Genomic DNA, 20,068 nt, shown 5'->3' on the forward strand with positions numbered 1-20,068 from the left:
ATCTCATCTCATAACCTGCATTAGGCCCTCAATGCCTTTACAAATATTCATAGTTGTACATTCCTTAGGACCAGCTTGAGTGTTACCTCTAGAAAGCCTTTCCTGATCACCCCTCATCTTCCAAACTCCCAGCCCAGGCTAAAAGTCCTCTTTCAGTGGGACTTATCTTTATGCCTACTTCACATCACAGGGTGTTAAAGTCCTCTGTTTTTTTGGCAGTCTCTCCATTACATAGAGATCTCTGAGGAAGGGATGCTTCTTCATCTATGTATTCCCAGCATCCTAGTTCAGACCTGGGACAGTCACTCAGCAAATGATTTGGAATTAATGACTCATTGGAAAAGATCTTGATGCTCAGAAAGATTGGGGGCAGGAGAAGGGGACGACAGAGGATGAGATGGTTGGATGGCATCACCAACTCAATGAACATGAGTTTGATCAAGCTCCAGGAGATGGTGATGGACAGGGAAGCCTGGCATGCTACAGTCCATGGGGTCACAAAGAGTCGGACATGACTGAGCAACTGAACTAAACTGATGTCTTCCCTACACAGATTTACAGGCAGTTCAATACTAAAATGATCACCAGACTAAGAAAGTCAGGAAATCTGGCCCCTTCAGATTTTGAATCTCAAGCATCCTACTTACACAACCTCCATCATCTCCTTACCTCCCTACATGGAAATCAGTCCATCTTAGTGACCCCAGGGTCCTGCCTGTCCTACAGGTACCCTGAGCTTTGGAATCAATTGCACCAAATGTCAACAGCAATGCAGCTTTTTAAAAACATGAGCAAACAACATGTTGCTCTGATCCAGTTAAGATAAAGTCAGAGATATGCTTGGTAAAAAACATATTACTCAAAACATTATCATCATCAACTGATTTGTTTTTAAAAGAAAAATACAAATTTGGCTTGCTATTCAAATGACTGCTTGGCATAGTATGTCGGTCTTAGAAGAAAGGACTCTTTTGTATTGTAATATTCCTCACTAAGTCATATACATTTGTAGCATGGCTTCGTTTCCGTAGGTTTCACATCTTGGGAAATGATTTCCCATTCCTCCTCAGGTTAGTCGTAACATTTATTTCCCTGATTTTTTTTTTTCTAAGATTAATATTTCTCCATTTTAAAATTATACTGTTTAATAGTTCTACAGAAGAAATTAACATTCAATATTAAAGAAAAGGCTTATTAGAGAAAATTGGGCTTACTAAGTCTGGTAAAGTCATGCCATAAAGATAAATCTTGCTCAAATTCTTGCTCACACTGGTGATTTTTCAGACTGAATTTCCCATAAATATTGCATCATATTCCTACTAGGCCAATATGGATAAATTAAATTAAAATACAGACTTCAAGAGATTGTTATCATAATGAGAAAACATAAATCTAAGTACCCACTGGCAAGTCTGACCCAGCTCAGAAGCTACACATAGTAATGTAAAGTTGTGCTACATGTCTGTGCTTCACAATACATTTTCTCTGAGCTAGGCCTATAGTTTGTTTACAATATAAACATCATTTAAGATTATTCCTGATATATCTGCTACTTATTTAATAGTGAATCAGCATTATTTAATCAATATTATTGAGCAAACAAATAATATTACCCAACATATACGCTGCTTCCAAACCTGAACTCACACCAATATATATGATACAACAGGAAGGCTTTGTTATTTCAAAAGCAGATCATTATAAAAACTCCATTTATTTTATATAGTTGTTATATGCTTCGGTTAATGATGGTAACAGGTAACACTTGTGATCTTTAACACTGTGTGCCAGGCACCAAGGTAAGTGTTTTACAGACGCTGCTGCTGCTAAGTCGCTTAAGTCGTGTCCGACTCTGTGCCACCCCATAGATGGCAGCCCACCAGGCTTCACCGTCCCTGGGATCCTCCAGGCAAGAATACTGGAGTGGGTTGCCATTTCCTTCTCCAATGCGTGAAAGTGAAGTCACTCAGCAATGTCCAACTCTTCGCGACCCCACGGACTGCAGCCCACCAGGCTCCTCTGTCAATAGGATTTTCCAGGCAAGAGTACTGGAGTGGGGTGCCATTGCCTTCTCTGTTTACAGACGCTGCTGCTGCTGCTGCTAAGTTGCTTCAGTCGTGTCCGACTCTGTGCGACCCTATAGACGGTGGCCCACCAGGCTCCCCCATCCCTGGGATTCTCCAGGCAAGAACACTGGAGTGGGTTGCCATTTCCTTCTCCAATGCGTGATCCTCATGTTTTAAAAAATGATGCTAAATGTACTATGTTTTCCATTTTATCAGTGAAGAAATTGAGGCTTAGAGAGTTAGTTACTTACCCAAAGCCACACAATTAGTAAAAGAGAACTGAGATGTGAGCCCAGGTCTGACCACAAACCCATGCTTTCACCACTACACTGCAAAGCATCCCATCTTCAGAGGCCTTGAACAGAGCTTGTAGAGGAGGCACCAACTATGCCTTAGACTGCTCTCTGGGTGAATGCAAAACCCAGAACTGTTTGATGGGGTGCTTGCTAGAATATAGGAAAATGAATTTCTTTATTTCCATAAATCTGTTTCGTTTGTGACCTGTTTAAGTGCCAATCTACTAATTTGTCATTTTGCCCAGGAATTCCTTTACAGGTTCTGTGATTATAGCCCCCTATACCTTTCAATAATATACATCAGGGAGTCCTTCCATCTCCTGAAAACACCTGTGTATCTGCATCAGGAGTATGTGTGTAAAGATCAGAGAACGTAAGAGGCAAGTATTAAGTGCTCTGTCACGTAGACAGCAAGTAGGAGACAGAAGGATAACATCTAATGTTTACTCACAGTTCACATTTCAAACACCGAATGAATTTGTCCTGTCCTTTACCAACAGAAGTCTGTTTTAATTATGCAAACTCCATAAACTTTAAATAATAAACAACATAATAATTCTAATAAATTAAATTTCTCACTCTGAACACAGGATATCTATTTAATCATACCTCCATGCAATTCTGCTTGCAATACAAACCTGGTCAATATTGAGGCGAAGTGGCATTAGTGACACTCTTAGGCAGCACTCCTGTGGGGACCTGCCAGACTCTGGACGCACGTGTAATGCTTTAATTGTCAACTGCAAGGCGAGAAAGAGAAACACGTTTTTTTCCAATGACATTATGACCTTGTTTTCGTTAAAAAAAAAAAAAAAGAGAGAGAGAGAGAGAAAAAAACCATCCTATATCTAGTCCCTATATTAGACAGAAAGTCGGTTTACCCTCTTTCCTTAGAATCCGGAATCTAACTTTTTTTCGTCAGATACTCTTTTAAGAATCTGATGAAAGATACGGATTCTCTTTAGCGGGAAAAAAAGCAAATGATAATGTCGTACTTGCAGTCTCAAAGGAGTCTGCTAAGCCCCTGAATCTAAATCCATAGATCCATACTCGAAAGGTAACCTCTATAATGTTTTCTTCTGAAAGCCCTGAGCTGAGAATTTCTATGCTACTAAAATTGTAAAAGTTATAAATCTGGAACACTGCTAGCAATTCTGTGTCAATATCATATGTGTGTGTGTGTGTGTGTGTGTGCGCGCACGCGCGCTTGACCACACTGTGTGGCTTGTGGGGTCTTATTTCCCTAACCAGGTTATCAAACCTGGGCCCTTGGCAATGAAAGTTCAGAGTCCAAACTATTGGACCACAAGGGAACTCCTTGTGTATGTGTTTTGTGTAGATCACAATGGACTTCTGGTTTTCCTCAGGTAATTTGTTACAACAGAGTTTCTGTTTCATGTTTTGGTCTTCTGGCTGTGAGGCATGTGGGATCTTAGCTCTATGACCAGGGATCACACACACACACCCTGTGTTGGAAGGCAAAGTCTTAACCACTGGGCCACCAGGGAAGTCACAAAATAATTTTTTAAAAATAAAACTTTAAGCAGCATATTTAAAAGGGATTTTAATAGTAAAATGAAAATCTCATAATTTTCCCCAACTCTTCTGCAGTTATAATAGGTATAATTTATATATATTTTAGATATAATAGAAATACTTTTCCTAAACAAATATAACAACAAAATATATGAAGTTTTAAATTTTACCATGTTGGAATGAGCTTTCCGAGGCATTTCTTTACTGCAATACAGGTACAAAAATTTATTCATTTGTGATGTTGCCAGACGATCTCGAATTTCAAGATCCTGCACAATGAACACCTGCCGGGACACGGGGTGCTCCACAAGGCTCGACTCGCATTCTGGTTTGCAGGGCGGGTAGACCTCATGCTGAAACTTCACCTTCACAGATGGGAAAGAATATAGAACCACCTCTACACTCTATTTAAAACAGATTTTCTCTTTAAAATGTAAAATATCACACATTTTCATTAAATCCTCAGCTTCTGATTCCACTTTCAGAGAACAGTGTAACAGTCCTCCATTTGTTCACATACTTACTTATTAATCCACGTGTACTGGATCATATAAGGATAAGCCTGACTGACATTTCCTATCTGACCTTGGTAAAATCCCCATCCTTTTCAAGCAAAACCTTCAATAGGATTAACTCATAAAATTATCATCTTGTTCCCCTAATGAAACTGCTTGGAGGCAAGGTTCAAGTTCCAAAAAGGGGCGAGGATCCAGTTCAGTACACGGAGCTGTCACCACTGCCATATTAAGCACCCTAACATACGCACCTATCAGAACCCCAGACAAGCCGCCAGAATTAAATGCATCAGTGTCACTGGCAGCCTGGCCCTACTGGTCTCTAGATGTTCACACAGGACCTGACCTGTGTGCTTATTCCATGGCAGGCCTCCCCAGAGACACTTCAGGGTGGTGGTTCCCCAAGTGTGGTCCTGGGTAAAGTAGTATCAGAATCACCTGGGAACTTATTAAACATGCAAATTCATGGGCCCTTCTGCAGCCCTACTGAACTAGAAACTCTGGACCCAGCAACCTGTGTTTTACTAAGTCCTCAAGGGGATTCTGGTGCTTGTTCAACTCTGAGACATTGCTCTGGAGGGTAGCCTGGAAAAACAAAAACTAAATCTTTTCAGAATATCTGAAAAAGAGTAAGAGGTAAGATTTATACAAGTCCACTGCACTTTTCCACTTAGGCTCCAAGATCACACAGGGCAGGGGGCAGGATAGAACCAAAGAACCGTCACTAATGCTCCTACTTCAGTGGATTTTTCCTTTTAAAATGCCATCTTACCTTGCTTAACTGTATTTCCATTAAAAAGTCATGGTTTCTTCCTTTTCCCCCACAAACCATATTATGTCCATGTCTTGTAGGTGTGTGAGAAGGTGAGCTATGGGGACTACTATAAATGAAAAAATAAAACCTTTTATTAAAGGAATAGTCAAAGGAAGGCAACGAATGACATCAGGAAAAATAACAAGATGAAAAGAGAAAACAAGATTACAGACCTATCAAAACATTGCCAAAAACTGTATTGTTATACATTACAACTGCATCTTTTATACCTTGGAGGCACTGAGAGCATCAATTTTATTACTGTCATCACAGCAATCATCTACTTGCTAAGTATTTAAAACTACAGAAAAATCTAACTATGATGTTGGTGTGCATATCACAAGACAGACTTGGAAATGAGACCTCCTTATAAGTTCCTATTACTTCAGAAACCCCTGAGAATCATAAGACAAGTCCGAGAAATTCCAATTAATACATAAAAGAATTACAGTAAAGTGTCAAGTTTTTTAAAAAGCACTTTTAAATAGAAAAAGTCCTCACAATGTTGTGTCCGAGGTTCCCGCTACATGAAGCCTTTTCTGACCCTCCCACCCCAATGAGAACGCTTGCCCCCAGTCTCCACCTAGTCTCTCTGTCTAGTTTTCTTTCAGAACTAAAGGATAATGCACTCACTTTTAATAGGTACTTCAGAGGCATCAACTCTGTGCTTGGTACCCTGCCGGGTGCTGGATGCTAGAGAACCTGGGGCACGCGAGGTCCCTAACTCCTGACAGACCCTTCATTCACTTCATTGCCCTCATTTGCTCATGTAACTGTTTCTCCCTTTTGAACACAGACAGGCTCTGGGTCATACTTATTAATAATTCTTGAAAGAATAAATCCTATGTATTTTTAATGAAAAGAATATATTGGCCTGCCAAATAGATGTATGTAGAAATTAACTTACATGTAACTTTTAGCTGGAGAAGTAGGAGGGGCTGTTCCAAAATCTTTTCCTCCATAAAGATGCCAAACAAGAGAGACTTCTTTAACCAGGTACCGAACGATAGGAATGGGAAAGTGTAATGGGGCTTTGCTCGTATCTGTCTTCTTAACAGGCAGACTAAAATAATTCTCTTTTATCACAATTGGATCATCAACCATTATTTTTACAACTGGTTCTTCTTCCTTCTCCTAAGACAAAGGAACAGTTAATACATACTCTCTTATCTAAGTAGAAACCATTGAGTACCATTCCCCTCTCAAGGGAACTTCTTGACTCTGCATTCTTTTGAATAATTTCCTTATATAAAGTGGACACTAAATACTGACAATAACTGTCACATAATACACTTTGCTTCATTCACTACAAAATGAATTTGCTCTTCTATGTGAATCATTCCTAAGAATTTTTTATCGTCTACAATTTAGCTTTTACTACTTGTTTGATAATAAAAAGGTATAGAGTCAGTGCTTAACCATTTTGTTTAGTGAACTGTGGATTCATTAAATCCAGACTATGCTTTTTAAATGTAAGCATGACAATAAAGTGGAAATTACATATATTAGTCAACCATCAGCCTTCACACAAACCACATCTTATCTTTCCCAATTCTTGTGTTAACACCTCTGTATAGAACTCGTCTGCCATTTAGTTTCATTACCCTGAAGAGGTACTTCAGGGTACAAACTACACACTTCCTCTGTAGTTCAATAAACCATGCAGGAGATTTTACAAATAGCATTCTTCGGAGTCCCTTACAGATGTGTCATAAAAAGGGTAAAGTACAACAAACATTTACAAAGCATCAACAGTAAATTACAAAAGGAAGTAATTCTGAATTGTGAAGCGTTAACAAAATCTAAAGAATCTTTTTTAGGTGACCTTTGGTCACTTCTATTTGTAACATTATTTCAAGACTTTTAATTTTGTTATCAATTTACTACCTGAACAGTTGCTCTTGGTGCAAAAAGAATGCAAAAGTCGTCATTTTCCGTGGGCACGCCTGTCACTGCATCACTAATCAAGTGGTGGGTGAATGAGGCGTAAGTGGGGCCAGGCTCCTGGGACACGTTTCCACTCTCATCAGGAAACAGGAAGAGGTCTGAACAACATGGTTCCTGAACTTGAGATTTTTCATCAGAAACACCTAGGGGGAAAGATTACAACAGTCAATTTCGGCACATTTCGGAACATCAATAATAACAACATTTATTAAACACTTTAGTCATGAGTCAGTTATGCATTATGTTAGCGCTCTCACCCACAGTATCTCATTTATTTCTTACAATAATCTTCTGACTTCTAATAAAAAGACTAATAATAAGTTTGAAGTTTCCTAAGAAAACAGCAAATGATGAACTCATCAAGTTACAGACATCTCCTCAAAGTTATTCAGCGTCAGAGAGGTTCAGGAATTCGGCAGCAGGCAGTGAGTGTTGACTGCAGTTCTACTTTGGCCAGAATTGCATACTGAATTATGTCCTGTAGGTGGCGTTCTGGAAGAAACTCTCCTTGGACGATATAGCAAGGGGAAGGGAAATCGCTGCACCCAGTGGTGCCTCACCTACAACTGCGGGAAATCTCTACCTGGGGTCTGGGGGGGTGGGGGGATTGGAACAGTTCCCGAGCATGTCTTCAGCCAGGCAATGATTCTGAGCAATAAAAAGACTCCTTGGGGCACTGGATACACAAACAGGACACAGATCAGCTATCTCAATATAAAGACAAAAAGTTGCATGTGTACAAAAATCTGTATGTAGGAAATTTCCTGCTGGTCCAGTGGTTAAGACATGCTTCTACTGCAGGGGGCACAGGTTGGGGAACTAGGATCCCGCATGCTGCAAAGGTGCACCCAAAAAATAAAATTAAAAAAATAAATCTGTATGTGAACACTTATTTTTATACATTTATATCACGTATTAGACACATTAATTCTTTCCCCATTCACTCATTCAAACCAAATCCTGTGATATGGACTAAAGACACTAAGATGAATATGGTGACATCTTAGCTTCACAAGGCTCACAGACTAGACTTTAAATTCTTCTGTGGCAGCATGTTGAACCCGTTCACCCTTATAAGTGCCCAGCACCCAGTATAGAATCTTGGGTAATGAAGCTGCTCAATAAATACTCATTAAATGTTCTTTCCAGTATAAGTAGGTTGGCTGCAAACATTTATTACAAATAATGCCTACTACATAGGGAGCTAAAAATTCCCATTTGCTTCCTTAGCTCTGATTTATTCTACATTAGAATGTAAGCAACATTGAATGCAAGACTTTTATCACATTATGAAACAATTTTTTAAAATTAAGATTTCACAACATGTAGAAATAAGAATGCTCATCTAAACAGAAAAAAATGTTTTCTATATAAATACTTCAAAAATATTTAGACACTTCCACTTGGCTTTCAGAATTCTCCGTCTGGCACCTCCCAATTATCTAATGTTATTAGCTAATTCTTCTCAATAAGAAGGGAACTTTTGCTACAGTATTAATAGCCTGAGTTACTACATCATTAAGGCTCACACATGCCTATCTGTGATTCTTGGCATTAATGACCTTGCTAAAATTATCTTCTCTCTCCCTCTACACACCTAAGTCATATCTACTTTTTCAAAGCCAACTCATCTCAGCTTTCACGAGTCTAAAGAGAGGATTCCAAATTTTTTCCAAACTGATTACAGAGTATATACTACCTTTTGAAGTGTTTTCTTCGATCATTTCTCAATCATTCTAAATACTAGCATCAGTCTGGTTTAGCGCCAGTTTGTTTTACTAAACTATAAGCTACCAGAAAACATAAGCTTTGTCTTGCAATTTATCTGTGTCTCCTATAAAAATCTGTTGTTGTTGTTGTTGTTCAGTTGCTCAGTCACGTCCGACTCTTCGTGACCCCATGGACTGTAGCCCGCCAGGCTCCTCTGTCCATGGGATTTCCCAGGCCAGAATACCAGCCGTGAGTTGCCATTTCCTCCTCCAGGGCATCTTCCCCACCCAGGCAGCAAACCCACATCTCCTGCATTGGCAGGCAGATTCCTTACTGCTAAGCCACCAGGGAAGCCTCTGCTAAGTCACTTCAGTCGTGTCCGACCCTGTGCGACCCCATAGACGGCAGCCCACCAGGCTCTGCCGTCCCTGGGATTCTCCAGGCAAGAATACTGGAGTGGGTTGCCATTTCCTTGTCCAAGGGAAGCCTCTAGCCAGTATTATTTATTTATTTACTAGATACTCAATAAACACAAACCGACTGACTAATAAATGCCCACCAAAACTCAGACTTGTCTTTTAGTTACTTATTGAGCAATCTGTAAGAATGCAAACAATGTCAGCCTCAACTACATCGCAGCTCTGAGGGAAAAAGTCCTGGGTCTGTCTCACCATTAGACTGTGGTTTTACAGATGAGGCTGCTTCTTGCATGTCAATCTCCTCCATAGCATCACTCATCAAATCTCGTAATATCTGTTGATCTGCTTCAGGAAGTACTGGACCGCGTGAAGATGATCGACCAACAGAATCTACCTACAGCCAAAAACACTAATTAGAAACAATTGAAAATGCTCTAAACAGCACACTACTTGAAAGTTATTTTGTCCTGGAAATAGACCACATTTTATACAAACATCAGAAACAGAAACGTATTCATTTTTCTATATTCTACTCAACAGCTGTTACATTTTTAAGCCTTTAGTATCATCGTTTTCACCCCAACGACTGCTGGCCAATAGAAATAAGTGTGTTATCATCTCAATGCCAGCACAGTTTAACTGAATTTTGAAGAGGTAACAGATTAGAAGAGAAGAAAGGTGAAAAACGCTGCACTGAAGCTGGGGGAGAAGGGATCTCTCTGCAGAGTCTGATCTGCTCAAATCTGCCTGCTGTCATGACCTTCATCTTGGAGGCAAAGCCACTGCAGAGCCAAGTCTCATTTCTTGGAATAAACATATACCTAAAGACAGTAGGGGGAATACATGAGAGGGGAGATCTACTAAATGGTGGTTCATGAGGTTAAATTCTAGCACCAATGCTTAACAATTTATGTTAACGAACTATGGATTCATTAAATCCAAATCATGCATTTAAAATGTCAGCATGACTCTAAAATGGAAAGATTTCATTTGGAAGTGAAAGTGAAGTTGCTCAGTCGTGTCCGACCCTCTGCAACCCCATGGAGTGTAGCCTACCAGGCTCCTCCGTCCATGGGATTTTCCAGGCAAGAGTACTGGAGTGGGTTGCCATTTCCTTCTCCATTTGGAAGGGATAATTTACAATAATTTCTAATAAACTGTAGATTAACTTCTATGCAGTGTACATCATGCAAAATGCTGGGCTAGATGAAGCACTAGCTGGAATCAAGATTACAAGGAGAAATATGAAAAACCTCAGTAATGCAGATGATACCACCCTTATGGCAGAAAGCAAGGGGAACTAAAAACCCTCTTGATGAAGGTGAAAGAGAAGAGTGAAAAAGCTGGCTTAAAACTCAATATTCAAAATGAAGATCAGGGCATCCAGTCCCATCACTTCATGGCAAATAGATGGGGAAACACTGGAAACAGTGACAGACTTTATTTTCTTGGGTTCCAGAATCACTGCAGATGATGACTGCAGCCATGAAATTAAAAGATGCTTGCTCCTTGGAAGAAAAGCTATGCCAAACTTTATTAGCATATTAAGAAGCAGAGTCATAATTCTGCCAACAAAGGTCCGTAGAGTCAAACCTGTGGTTTTTCTAGTAGTGATGTGTGGGGGTGAGAGCTGAACCATAAAGAAAGGTGAGCATCAAAGAATTGATGCTTTTGAACTGTGGGGCTGGAGAACTCTTGAATCCCTTAGACAGCAAAGATACAAACCAGTCAATCCTCAAGGGAACCAACCCTGAATATTCACTGGAAGGACTGATGCTGAAGCTAAAGCTCCAATACTCTGGCCACCTGAAGCAAAGAACTGACTCACTGGGAAAGACCCTGATGCTGGGAAAGACTGAAGGTGAGAAGAGAAAGGGAACGACAGAGGACGAGATGGTTGGATGGCATCACCAACTCAACGGACATGAGTCTGACCAAACTCCAGGAGACAATGAAGGGAAGCCTGGTGTGCTGCAGTCCATAAGGCTGCAAAGAGTTGGACATAAATGAGCAACTGAACAACAACAAAAAAAACTGGAAATTGTTTTTAAAAAGAGAAGAACCAGTAGGGAGAGTATGTCATCAATCACTTTATTATCAACGAGACAATAGCAGGAACAAGGAAACAAAAACAGAAGTGTCACCTAAATGAGGAGTAAGATCAGCCTGAGCGAAAGGTGAAACGAGGCCTGTCAGATCGTTAGTGGAGACTATTGACCTGAGGGGGTTGAGAATTCTGTTCACACAAGAGGCCATGAAGAAGAATGAAAACACTGAAAAACAGAAAACGCTAAACAAACCGGACACTGTTCAATCTGGACATAAGAGGGCAAAGAAGTGACAGCTGGGGGCACAGGAAAGCACTGAACTGGGAATCGAAACATAGGCATATTGTGGCTGTATCTGCTCTTAATTAGGGTAAATTCCCTAAATTCTCTGGGTCTTGACTTATTCATCTACAAAATAGAGATAATAACCTTTAACCTGTTGACTGTGCTGGGTAAGAGGAAATCACATTGAGAAAGTATACTCAAAAATGGATCCTTTCAAACATGAAAGATAGTATCATATAAATGAGTCTTCTGGTAATAATACTAATTCCTGCCATCTACTTTCTCATAGCATTTTTACATACAACTTGCATATAACAGGCTCTCGCATGATGATAAATGTTTTCTTTCTTCCCTGAGGATACAAAAATAACGTAAGTCTGGGAAAACGTTTGCTGGTTGAGAAGATGAACGTTCTAAAATCAAGAGCATCAAACAGCAGAACTGTTTTCCCAAAAGGCCCGTGGAATCACCTTTCTAGGCCCCACTGCCTTAAAACTAAGAAACAGACAGATGATTTTTCAGTTTCCTTTTTACCCTACAACTGCCAAGAAGACCTTGCTAATGTCCCCATGCCACTCATCTGGATGGAACAGGGCGGGGCTAGTGATTTCTTAAGAATAAGGTTGGTGGCTGTACCTTCACCTTTCTTTGAGGAGCTCCTGGCTTCACGTCTGCCTTGTTAGTGGCATGTAAGTCCCCATAGCTTGCAATATATTGAATTAGATTCATTAGAGCAGCACAAGAGTCTGAGCACGTTCTAACATGGACGACATCACTCGAACAGTGCAATTCAAAGTGCGGTTCAGTCTGGACAGGAAAGAGGGAAAAAAGGATATGAACATTTACCAAAACAAGAGAAAAAACATTTTCGCAGAGGTTTACATTAAATAAAATATAATTTGTTTTGCCACAGGAAATATGTATTTATAATAACTCAATCTTAATTTTAAAATATTTTATCTATTTCTGACCAAATTTAGGCAAGTGGAAAAAAGTTCAGTATGTTTTTAGCTTCTTCTATAAAATAAAAATACTCAAGTAAAAATATCTATTTATTTTAATAACTTACTTGCTCTCCATCGGAATCAGACTTTACTGCAGTTATGGTTAATTCCAAAAGTCCCATATCCATCACACGAACATAATCTAAACAAATTTTAATTAATAAAATATCTGAGTATAACTTTTAAAAAATGCTTATCCAACAGACATCTAATAAAACTAGCATTTCTTTAAAATTTGTGGCAGGCAGTACTGCAAATACTTATAATGGAAATATAGCTTCAACCTACAAAAATCCTACAGTTCTCTTTATTTTGAGTTAGAAACAAAATTTGCCTTATATTAATTAAGTATATATAATTTGATACATTTCATCAATGTTAGTGATATTACAAACTGGTATTACAATATTCAAACTGATAAGACCCTTCAGTTCAGTTCAGTCACTCAGTCGTGTCCAACTCTTTGCCACCCCATGGACTGCAGCACGCCAGGCCTCCCTGTCTATCACCAACTCTTGGAGTTTACTGAAACTCATGTCCATTGAGTTGGTGATGCCATCCAACCATCTCATCCTCTGTCGTCCCCTTCTCCTCCCGCCTTCAATCTTTACCAGCATCAGGGTCTTTTCAAATGAGTCAGTTCTTCGCATGGGGTGGCCAAAGTATTGGGAGTTTCAGCTTCAGCATCAGTCCTTCCAATGAACATTTAGGACTGATTTCCTTTAGGATGGACTGGTTGGATCTCCTTGCAGTCCAAGGGATTCTCAAGAGTCTTCTCCAATACCACAGTTCAAAAGCATCAATTCTTCGGTACTCAGCTTTCTTTATAGTCCAACTTTCACATCCATACATGACTACTGGGAAAACCATAGCCTTGACTAGACGGACCTTTGTTGGCAAAGTAATGTCTCTGCTTTTGAATATGCTGTCTAGGTTGGTCATAACTTTTCTTCCAAGGAGTAAGCGTCTTTTAATTTCATGGCATTATTTCAGAGTTAAAATATTTAAAAAATATTGAGATACAAAAAATAAAACTGCATTCATCTATCCTAGATACTGTTTTTTTAACTCTTACCTCTATTCAAATTTATAGTAACAGTATTACACTTGTCAGACAGGTGTAAAGCAGCTTCATCCAAAATTATTCTGGGGAGAAAAAAAAGATAAAATCAAGACCTGAAAAACTAACCTCAAATATATGCTGCATGATCACTTAGTTGTACCATTCTATCTCATATAAATGTTATCAAAGTCATATGAAGACTCTAACTTATAAATGTCATCGAACATTTTCTTTAAAACTCACTGTTTATGAGTAACAAATATTTAAATGGTGTGACTGAGATTAAACATCTGCTCAAATTAATTCTAAATTTTTAGCAGTTTTAATAGATGACCAAATCACAAAGTTTAAATTAGGAAAATAAAGTGCATCAAGTATTACAGGAAGTTTATACATAAATGTTTTAAAAAGTAAACTAACAATCTCAAGAGTTAATTTTCACCCTAAAAAATGAAATACAGTAATGAACTGAAGAGATGTGATGAATCACCTGAGAAAGAAAAATGGAAAACTTAGATAAAGGAACATGACTAACAGTAAAAGAATGTTGCTTTTAACACACAATTGAGACTTTAATTAAAGGTATGTTTTGAACAGCTGCATTCAGTGGACAGTGAGGTTTACATGGTACCTGAGAGTAGAAGATGATTTATCCAAGGCAACACTACTTGAAACGCTGAATGTTTCAACAGTAAGAAGAGATCGGATTGGCAAATAAAGAGGCCTAATATGACACAGAAACAAGAGAACATTAGTCTGTCACAACAAAAGAAACCTCCTTTAAAGAGCATTTTGAACCTTAACTCTACTGAATATTTTTTTCAAAACTCAGTACATATCTTAAAGAGTAAAACTTTATTTTGCTCCACTTATGAACTCACCTATAATCAAGTGCACAGCTCCAGAGATGAACATGAAAGGTTGTAAATGAAGTTGGAGGATTGTATCCCAGAACAGGTTCATCAGCAATATTCAAGAAGTATAAAATCTATAATCACAAAAATATAAAATGCCCTGCTTTAGAAGAAAAAAAGAGTTTTGATATGATATCCTTAATACCAACATGAAATAAAATAACATAAAAAAAATCAACCATTTAATGAAAAATCATAATGTTAGAAGAAAAAAAAATCATCATTTGAAGGAATTTACTTCAAAAAGTATTTGCAAAACTAGGATTTGAAATGAAGAGATTCATCCAACAATCACACTGCTACAGGAATCTTGAAAAAATCATCTCCTATGAAACTACAAAAGTATGTATAATCTACCATCAACATGATTTTGCTTGGAATAATTAAAAAAAAAAATTTTTTTTTCCTAAAGTCTGTCTAAAACTCTCCTTCTGGTTTTTTATACACCCACTGTGGGGAGAAGTTCCTTTCCCTTTCATTTATACCCAGCTCGGTCTGAAAACCAGTCCTCTCACCACCATTTACCCTCCTACTATATTTCTATCTAAATAAAAAGGTTAGGCTGAATCTCTCTCTTACCGTCAGCCAGCAGACTAACTATCTCTCTATCCCCTCTCTATATACACTTTATGTTTCAGGATGTTTCTGAAAGCATTTAAGTTTAAAACAACTTATTTTCCAAAAGCAAAGAAAAGGTTTCTCTTTCTAAGAAAAATGAACAAGAATTACATAGAGTACAGTTTTTATTCTCAGGTAAAGAAGAGTGAACTTTACCCAAAGTTTCCTCTGAAAAAATATAATTAACCAAATACAGTTATTACATTGGAAATTTATTACATAAATCCTTATAAATGCCTCAATGTATGTTGTTGGCCTAGGGAATAATTCTGAAACTATGATACTTGAATATATGGTTATTTAAAAAGGAAAAAAAAGAATATACAGTTATAAGTGCAAGTCAACACATCATTTATTTTCCTCTATGACAGGCACTGTATTGGTCCTGTCCCTTTAATGACACAAGATAACTCTGTCTTCGAGATGTTTAAGAACCAAATAATAAGGTAAAAAATCAATTACATTCTGGGGTGGTGATAATGTCCTATTTTCTAACATAAGAGGCAATGTTTATATAGGAGTATTTACTTCATGAAAATTCAATGAGCACTGAACATTTATGATTTGTGAACTCTTCAGTAAGTGCAATACATACTAACAGAATAAAAAATAAATCAATACATACGTCCCAGCTCTCTTACCTGCTCATGCCAGCTAAGCCCAGAAGGAAGCATTCTATGCTGGAGAGTAGCTCCTTTTAGCCCTACAGCAATGAGAAACTCCTACACAGAACAACACAAAAAGGTATGTTTATCACCTACATGACCTTCTAGTTCAAAACTTGAAAAGTTTTTCTAAGAAAACAAATATCTTATATTTATGCAATCATTTTTATTAGCTAGTACTTGAATCAGCTGAGAGCTGAAGAATTGATGCTTTTGAACTGTGGTGTTGGAGAAGACTCTTCAGAGACCCCTGGACTGCAAGGAGATTAAACCAGTCCATCCGAAAGATCAGTCCTGAATGTTCATTGGAAGGACTGCTGCTGAAGCTGAGGCTCCAATACTCTGACCACCTGATGTGAAGAACTGACTCATTTGAAAAGACCCTGATGCTGGGAAAGATTGAGGGCAGGAGGAGAAGGGGATGACAGTGGATGAGATGGTTGGATGGCATCACTGACTCAATGGACATGAGTTTGAGCAAGCTCTGGAAGTTGGTGATGGACAGGGAAGCCTGGTGTGCTGCAGTCCATGGGGTCGCAAAGAGTCAGACATGACTGAGAGACTAAACTGAAGTGAATCAAATCAAGAACAAGTATTTGATGGTATAAAATACATACCTTTGTATTGGACTCTGATTTATCAGATACTATTTTAACTGCAACAGACAGCATATTCAAAGTGTCTCCTCCAACACCATCTGAAGAAGCTCGACTGAGGCCATCTTCTTCAGAGGAATAAATAGTAGGTTCTAACCAATGTGGGCGGGTTGAACTAGGCAGTCGTGTTTCTGTAGAAGGAACTGCTCCATCCACTATGCCTATATCCACAATGAGGGGACAATATAACAGAATGATTACATGAAATTAACTCACGAACTTCTGTAACCCAAACAAAAATCCACGTTCTTCCACTGAACATAACATAACCCTGGAGGCAAAATGACCAAGAACTAGCTTGGCATTAATAATTCATTCTTCTCTACTAATGTTGGAATAAGTGAATCTTCAAGTTTAAAAACAAAAAATTGGGATTTGAAATGTCAAGGAAGTTACATTTAATAGGGAAATCTGATAAACATTAAGAATGTGCAAGTATCCCACTTCTATTCATGAAGTAACACAAGGAATGTACTCAAAGACCAGTATATTCTGTATGTACTACCAAAAGGAAATACCACTTGAGAGAAAATAATCAACTGATCAGTGTATAATAAGATATGGTATATCCATAAAATGGGCTATCCCTTGGCAGTAAAAAAGGAATGAAACACTGGTACATTTGGATTAACCTTGAAAACATCATGCCAAGAAGCCAATCACAAAAAATCTTCTATTGTGGGATTCCATTTACATGAAACATCCAGAATATGCAAATCCATAAAGACTGAGAATAAATGAGTGGTTTCTTAAGGCTGGTTTCCCTGGTGGCTCAGATAGTAAAGAATCTGCATGCAATTGAGGCAACCCAGGTTCGATCCCTGAGTCAGAAAGATCCCCTGGAGAAGGGAATGGCTGGAGAATCCCATTGACTGAGGGATTTCTTGCCTGGAGAATCCCATTGACAGAGGAGCCTGGAGGGCTACAGTTCACAGGGTCACAAAGCGTTAGACATGACTGAGTGACTAACACTTCTTAAGGCTAGAGGGGACTGCAGGACTTCGGCGGTTTACAACTGAAGGTTACAGACTTTCTTTTGGGGGTGATGAAAATGTTCTCACGTTGACTATGATAATGGTTACACAACTCTATGAAATACTAAAAAACATTGAAATGTATACTTTCAATGGATGAATTACATGGAATATGAATTATATCTCAATAAAGTCATTGCAAAAAAAAGAACATAAAAGCCAACTTTTAATTTACAATAATTATTACTTTGCCAGTGGAATAGGACACCCCATGGAAAATAATTTCTAATACCGATTTCTGTTCTCAGTACATTTTCTTTATTAAGCAAGATGTAAATGCGTCTAACCAGCAGTGAACAAGCACACCTTCTCCACACTTGCCCCACCTTTGTGGTAGAGGCTGAAACTGCCGCAGTGGAGGCACACGTAGTGCTTGTCGTCAAAGCCTTCATACTTCGTCACACAAAGTAACGAGCCGCTGCTGAACTCTAACCAGAATTCACCATGCTTGTTTTCCAACAGATCTCCGTTATCTTGCTAATAAGAAGATCAGAAAACACAGAGAAGTCATTAGTTAAGTGCAGAAAAGTAAGAAGGACCCTCAAGATGCTCCTTGATTCAGGTCAGGAGGATCTCCCCACTGCGGCAAAGCTGTCTGGTTCCTGAACCATCCAACATGGCGGTATGAAAAATGCTAGGTCAGGCCTCTTCAGCCAAATGATCCCATCCTGCATCCTCCTTTACAACAGGTAAATTACTGTTACCACTTCAAGAGTACAACTGCCATGTTTAGAAGGTTCATATCATGTTTATCTTTTGATCTGCCATGAAAGCTAAATTTCCAAAGCTGCTGTCATCATGGCACACCTCAGAAAACTGACTTTTATCACTCACTGAAACAGCCTCAAACTACCTCAATGACTGACTGAGTGTATCATGGTAGTTTTAAAATGAGATGCACTTGAAAAATCACTTTAGATTTGTAAATCCTTACCTTTACATCTGTAAACACCGCAATTAACCCATGATTAATACTCAGAAGAACTGAGAGAAAACTCTGTGAGTTCTTGTTCTGGGAGTCTAGTTTTTTTTTCCTACGAGAACGATAATTGGGATCAACAGTAGAAAAATACTGCAAAGTCTCCTCCTCAGATCCACTTTCCTCATCTATGAGAAATAAACGGCACAATTACAGCTGTTCTAACAGCCTATTAAAATAAAAGGGCATTCAAACTTGAACATCACAAGAATATTCATTTTACCTGTTTATTTTTACTAAGAATCAGGTATAATAATAAAAATGTACCTTCTACGTTTTTCTCTACCACTGAACTTCAGACAGTGTATACACTATCACTATAAATATAACATTTAATTAATAACATTATTAATAAACAGAAGTGGGAAAATACTATGTCAGTAAAAGATATAATAAAATATTGTTATAAATGGGGAACACCAAACAAACATTTTTAAATCCATCAATTTAAAAGGTTACTACTTTGTTTACTGGTAAACCAGGCATTCTAATTCAGAAGAAATCTAAAATATATTACCATAGTGAACTGTAGATTTAAACGGACTAAAACTATCCTTGCTGAAGGTATTAATCAGCTGACTGGCTACTGAAAGCCCAATACCATACGAAATATTTTCAAATGTCTCTACTGGCGAAGGAGCTGTTGGTTCCCATAGCAGCAAATCATTGAAGATCCTATAAAGACAAAAGTTGAAAAATAAATACATAACTCCTACTTCAACTAAAGGCAAACCACAGGATACTCCTTTAAGAAGTCACATGAATAGCAATTTTTCTAAAGGGTGAAATGAAATTTCTTTCAATGGAAAAATAATTGATATACTTTTCAGGGTAGTGAGAAAGGTAGCTGTACAATTACATACCTAGTTAGCTATCTGCCTAGCTTCACCAGTGTTAATACAGATCAAATTACATACATCTGAACGCATTTAAAGGAGGTTTATAAAAAATAAAAACACATAAATAACAAAAGGAAGACTACTCGTGTATATGAAAACACTCTGTAAACTACAGCCTCAATCCTATGGGACAGCCAAGGGAGAATTATTTTCATTTTACACTTGAAGAAACTGCCTCAGAGCGGCGCGCGCGGCAGGTAAAAAAAAAAGAAACTGCCTCATAAAGGTTAAGTGACCTGCCCAAGGTCACAAAGCTAATTAACGGGAGAGCCAGGACCAGAGCCCAGATTACGTCCGGCTCCCTGCTCAGTTCTTTCCATTGCTCATGGTCTCTAGGGATATCTGCTTTTTCTTTCTTCAAGAGAAAGCACAGCTTCACTGGGAAATTTGTATGAGATGAAGAAGCATATAGAACAGGGAATAAAGAGAGGAAATTCTTCTAACTCACGGAACAGCCAAGTTAATACTGATAACTACTGAGGTGATACATGTCCAGCCAGGCTAATATTACATCCCACTTTTTGAAAGAGATATTTGTCATTTCTCAGATATCCCCAGCCCCACCACTCACCTCCACGTTGTCATGAAAACTGAGACTTT

At 38.4% G+C, this 20,068-nt stretch overlaps 1 protein-coding gene across 4 annotated transcripts in view; it reads right to left on the bottom strand.

The window, feature by feature from the left end:
- Positions 1 to 20,068, bottom strand: part of ATG2B (autophagy related 2B) — a 76,731-nt gene that overhangs the window by 16,240 nt on the left and 40,423 nt on the right. For 3 of the 4 annotated variants that reach the window (XM_055556532.1, XM_055556531.1, XM_055556534.1), the window contains 16 exons: positions 19,087 to 19,244; positions 18,525 to 18,697; positions 17,917 to 18,067; positions 16,518 to 16,717; positions 15,877 to 15,957; positions 14,585 to 14,691; positions 14,335 to 14,427; positions 13,716 to 13,786; positions 12,706 to 12,782; positions 12,273 to 12,443; positions 9,556 to 9,697; positions 7,115 to 7,317; positions 6,135 to 6,361; positions 5,186 to 5,294; positions 4,069 to 4,263; positions 3,001 to 3,102 (listed from right to left, as the gene is read on the bottom strand). In XM_055556532.1, coding sequence (XP_055412507.1) covers positions 3,001 to 3,102; positions 4,069 to 4,263; positions 5,186 to 5,294; positions 6,135 to 6,361; positions 7,115 to 7,317; positions 9,556 to 9,697; positions 12,273 to 12,443; positions 12,706 to 12,782; positions 13,716 to 13,786; positions 14,335 to 14,427; positions 14,585 to 14,691; positions 15,877 to 15,957; positions 16,518 to 16,717; positions 17,917 to 18,067; positions 18,525 to 18,697; positions 19,087 to 19,244 — 2,260 coding nt within the window. The remainder of the gene's footprint in view (positions 1 to 3,000; positions 3,103 to 4,068; positions 4,264 to 5,185; positions 5,295 to 6,134; positions 6,362 to 7,114; positions 7,318 to 9,555; positions 9,698 to 12,272; positions 12,444 to 12,705; positions 12,783 to 13,715; positions 13,787 to 14,334; positions 14,428 to 14,584; positions 14,692 to 15,876; positions 15,958 to 16,517; positions 16,718 to 17,916; positions 18,068 to 18,524; positions 18,698 to 19,086; positions 19,245 to 20,068) is intronic. The other variant, XM_055556533.1, reaches the window with a different exon arrangement.

The sequence above is a fragment of the Bubalus kerabau genome, chromosome 19 (assembly GCF_029407905.1).
Source record: "Bubalus kerabau isolate K-KA32 ecotype Philippines breed swamp buffalo chromosome 19, PCC_UOA_SB_1v2, whole genome shotgun sequence".
Taxonomy (NCBI): Eukaryota; Metazoa; Chordata; class Mammalia; order Artiodactyla; family Bovidae; genus Bubalus; species Bubalus kerabau.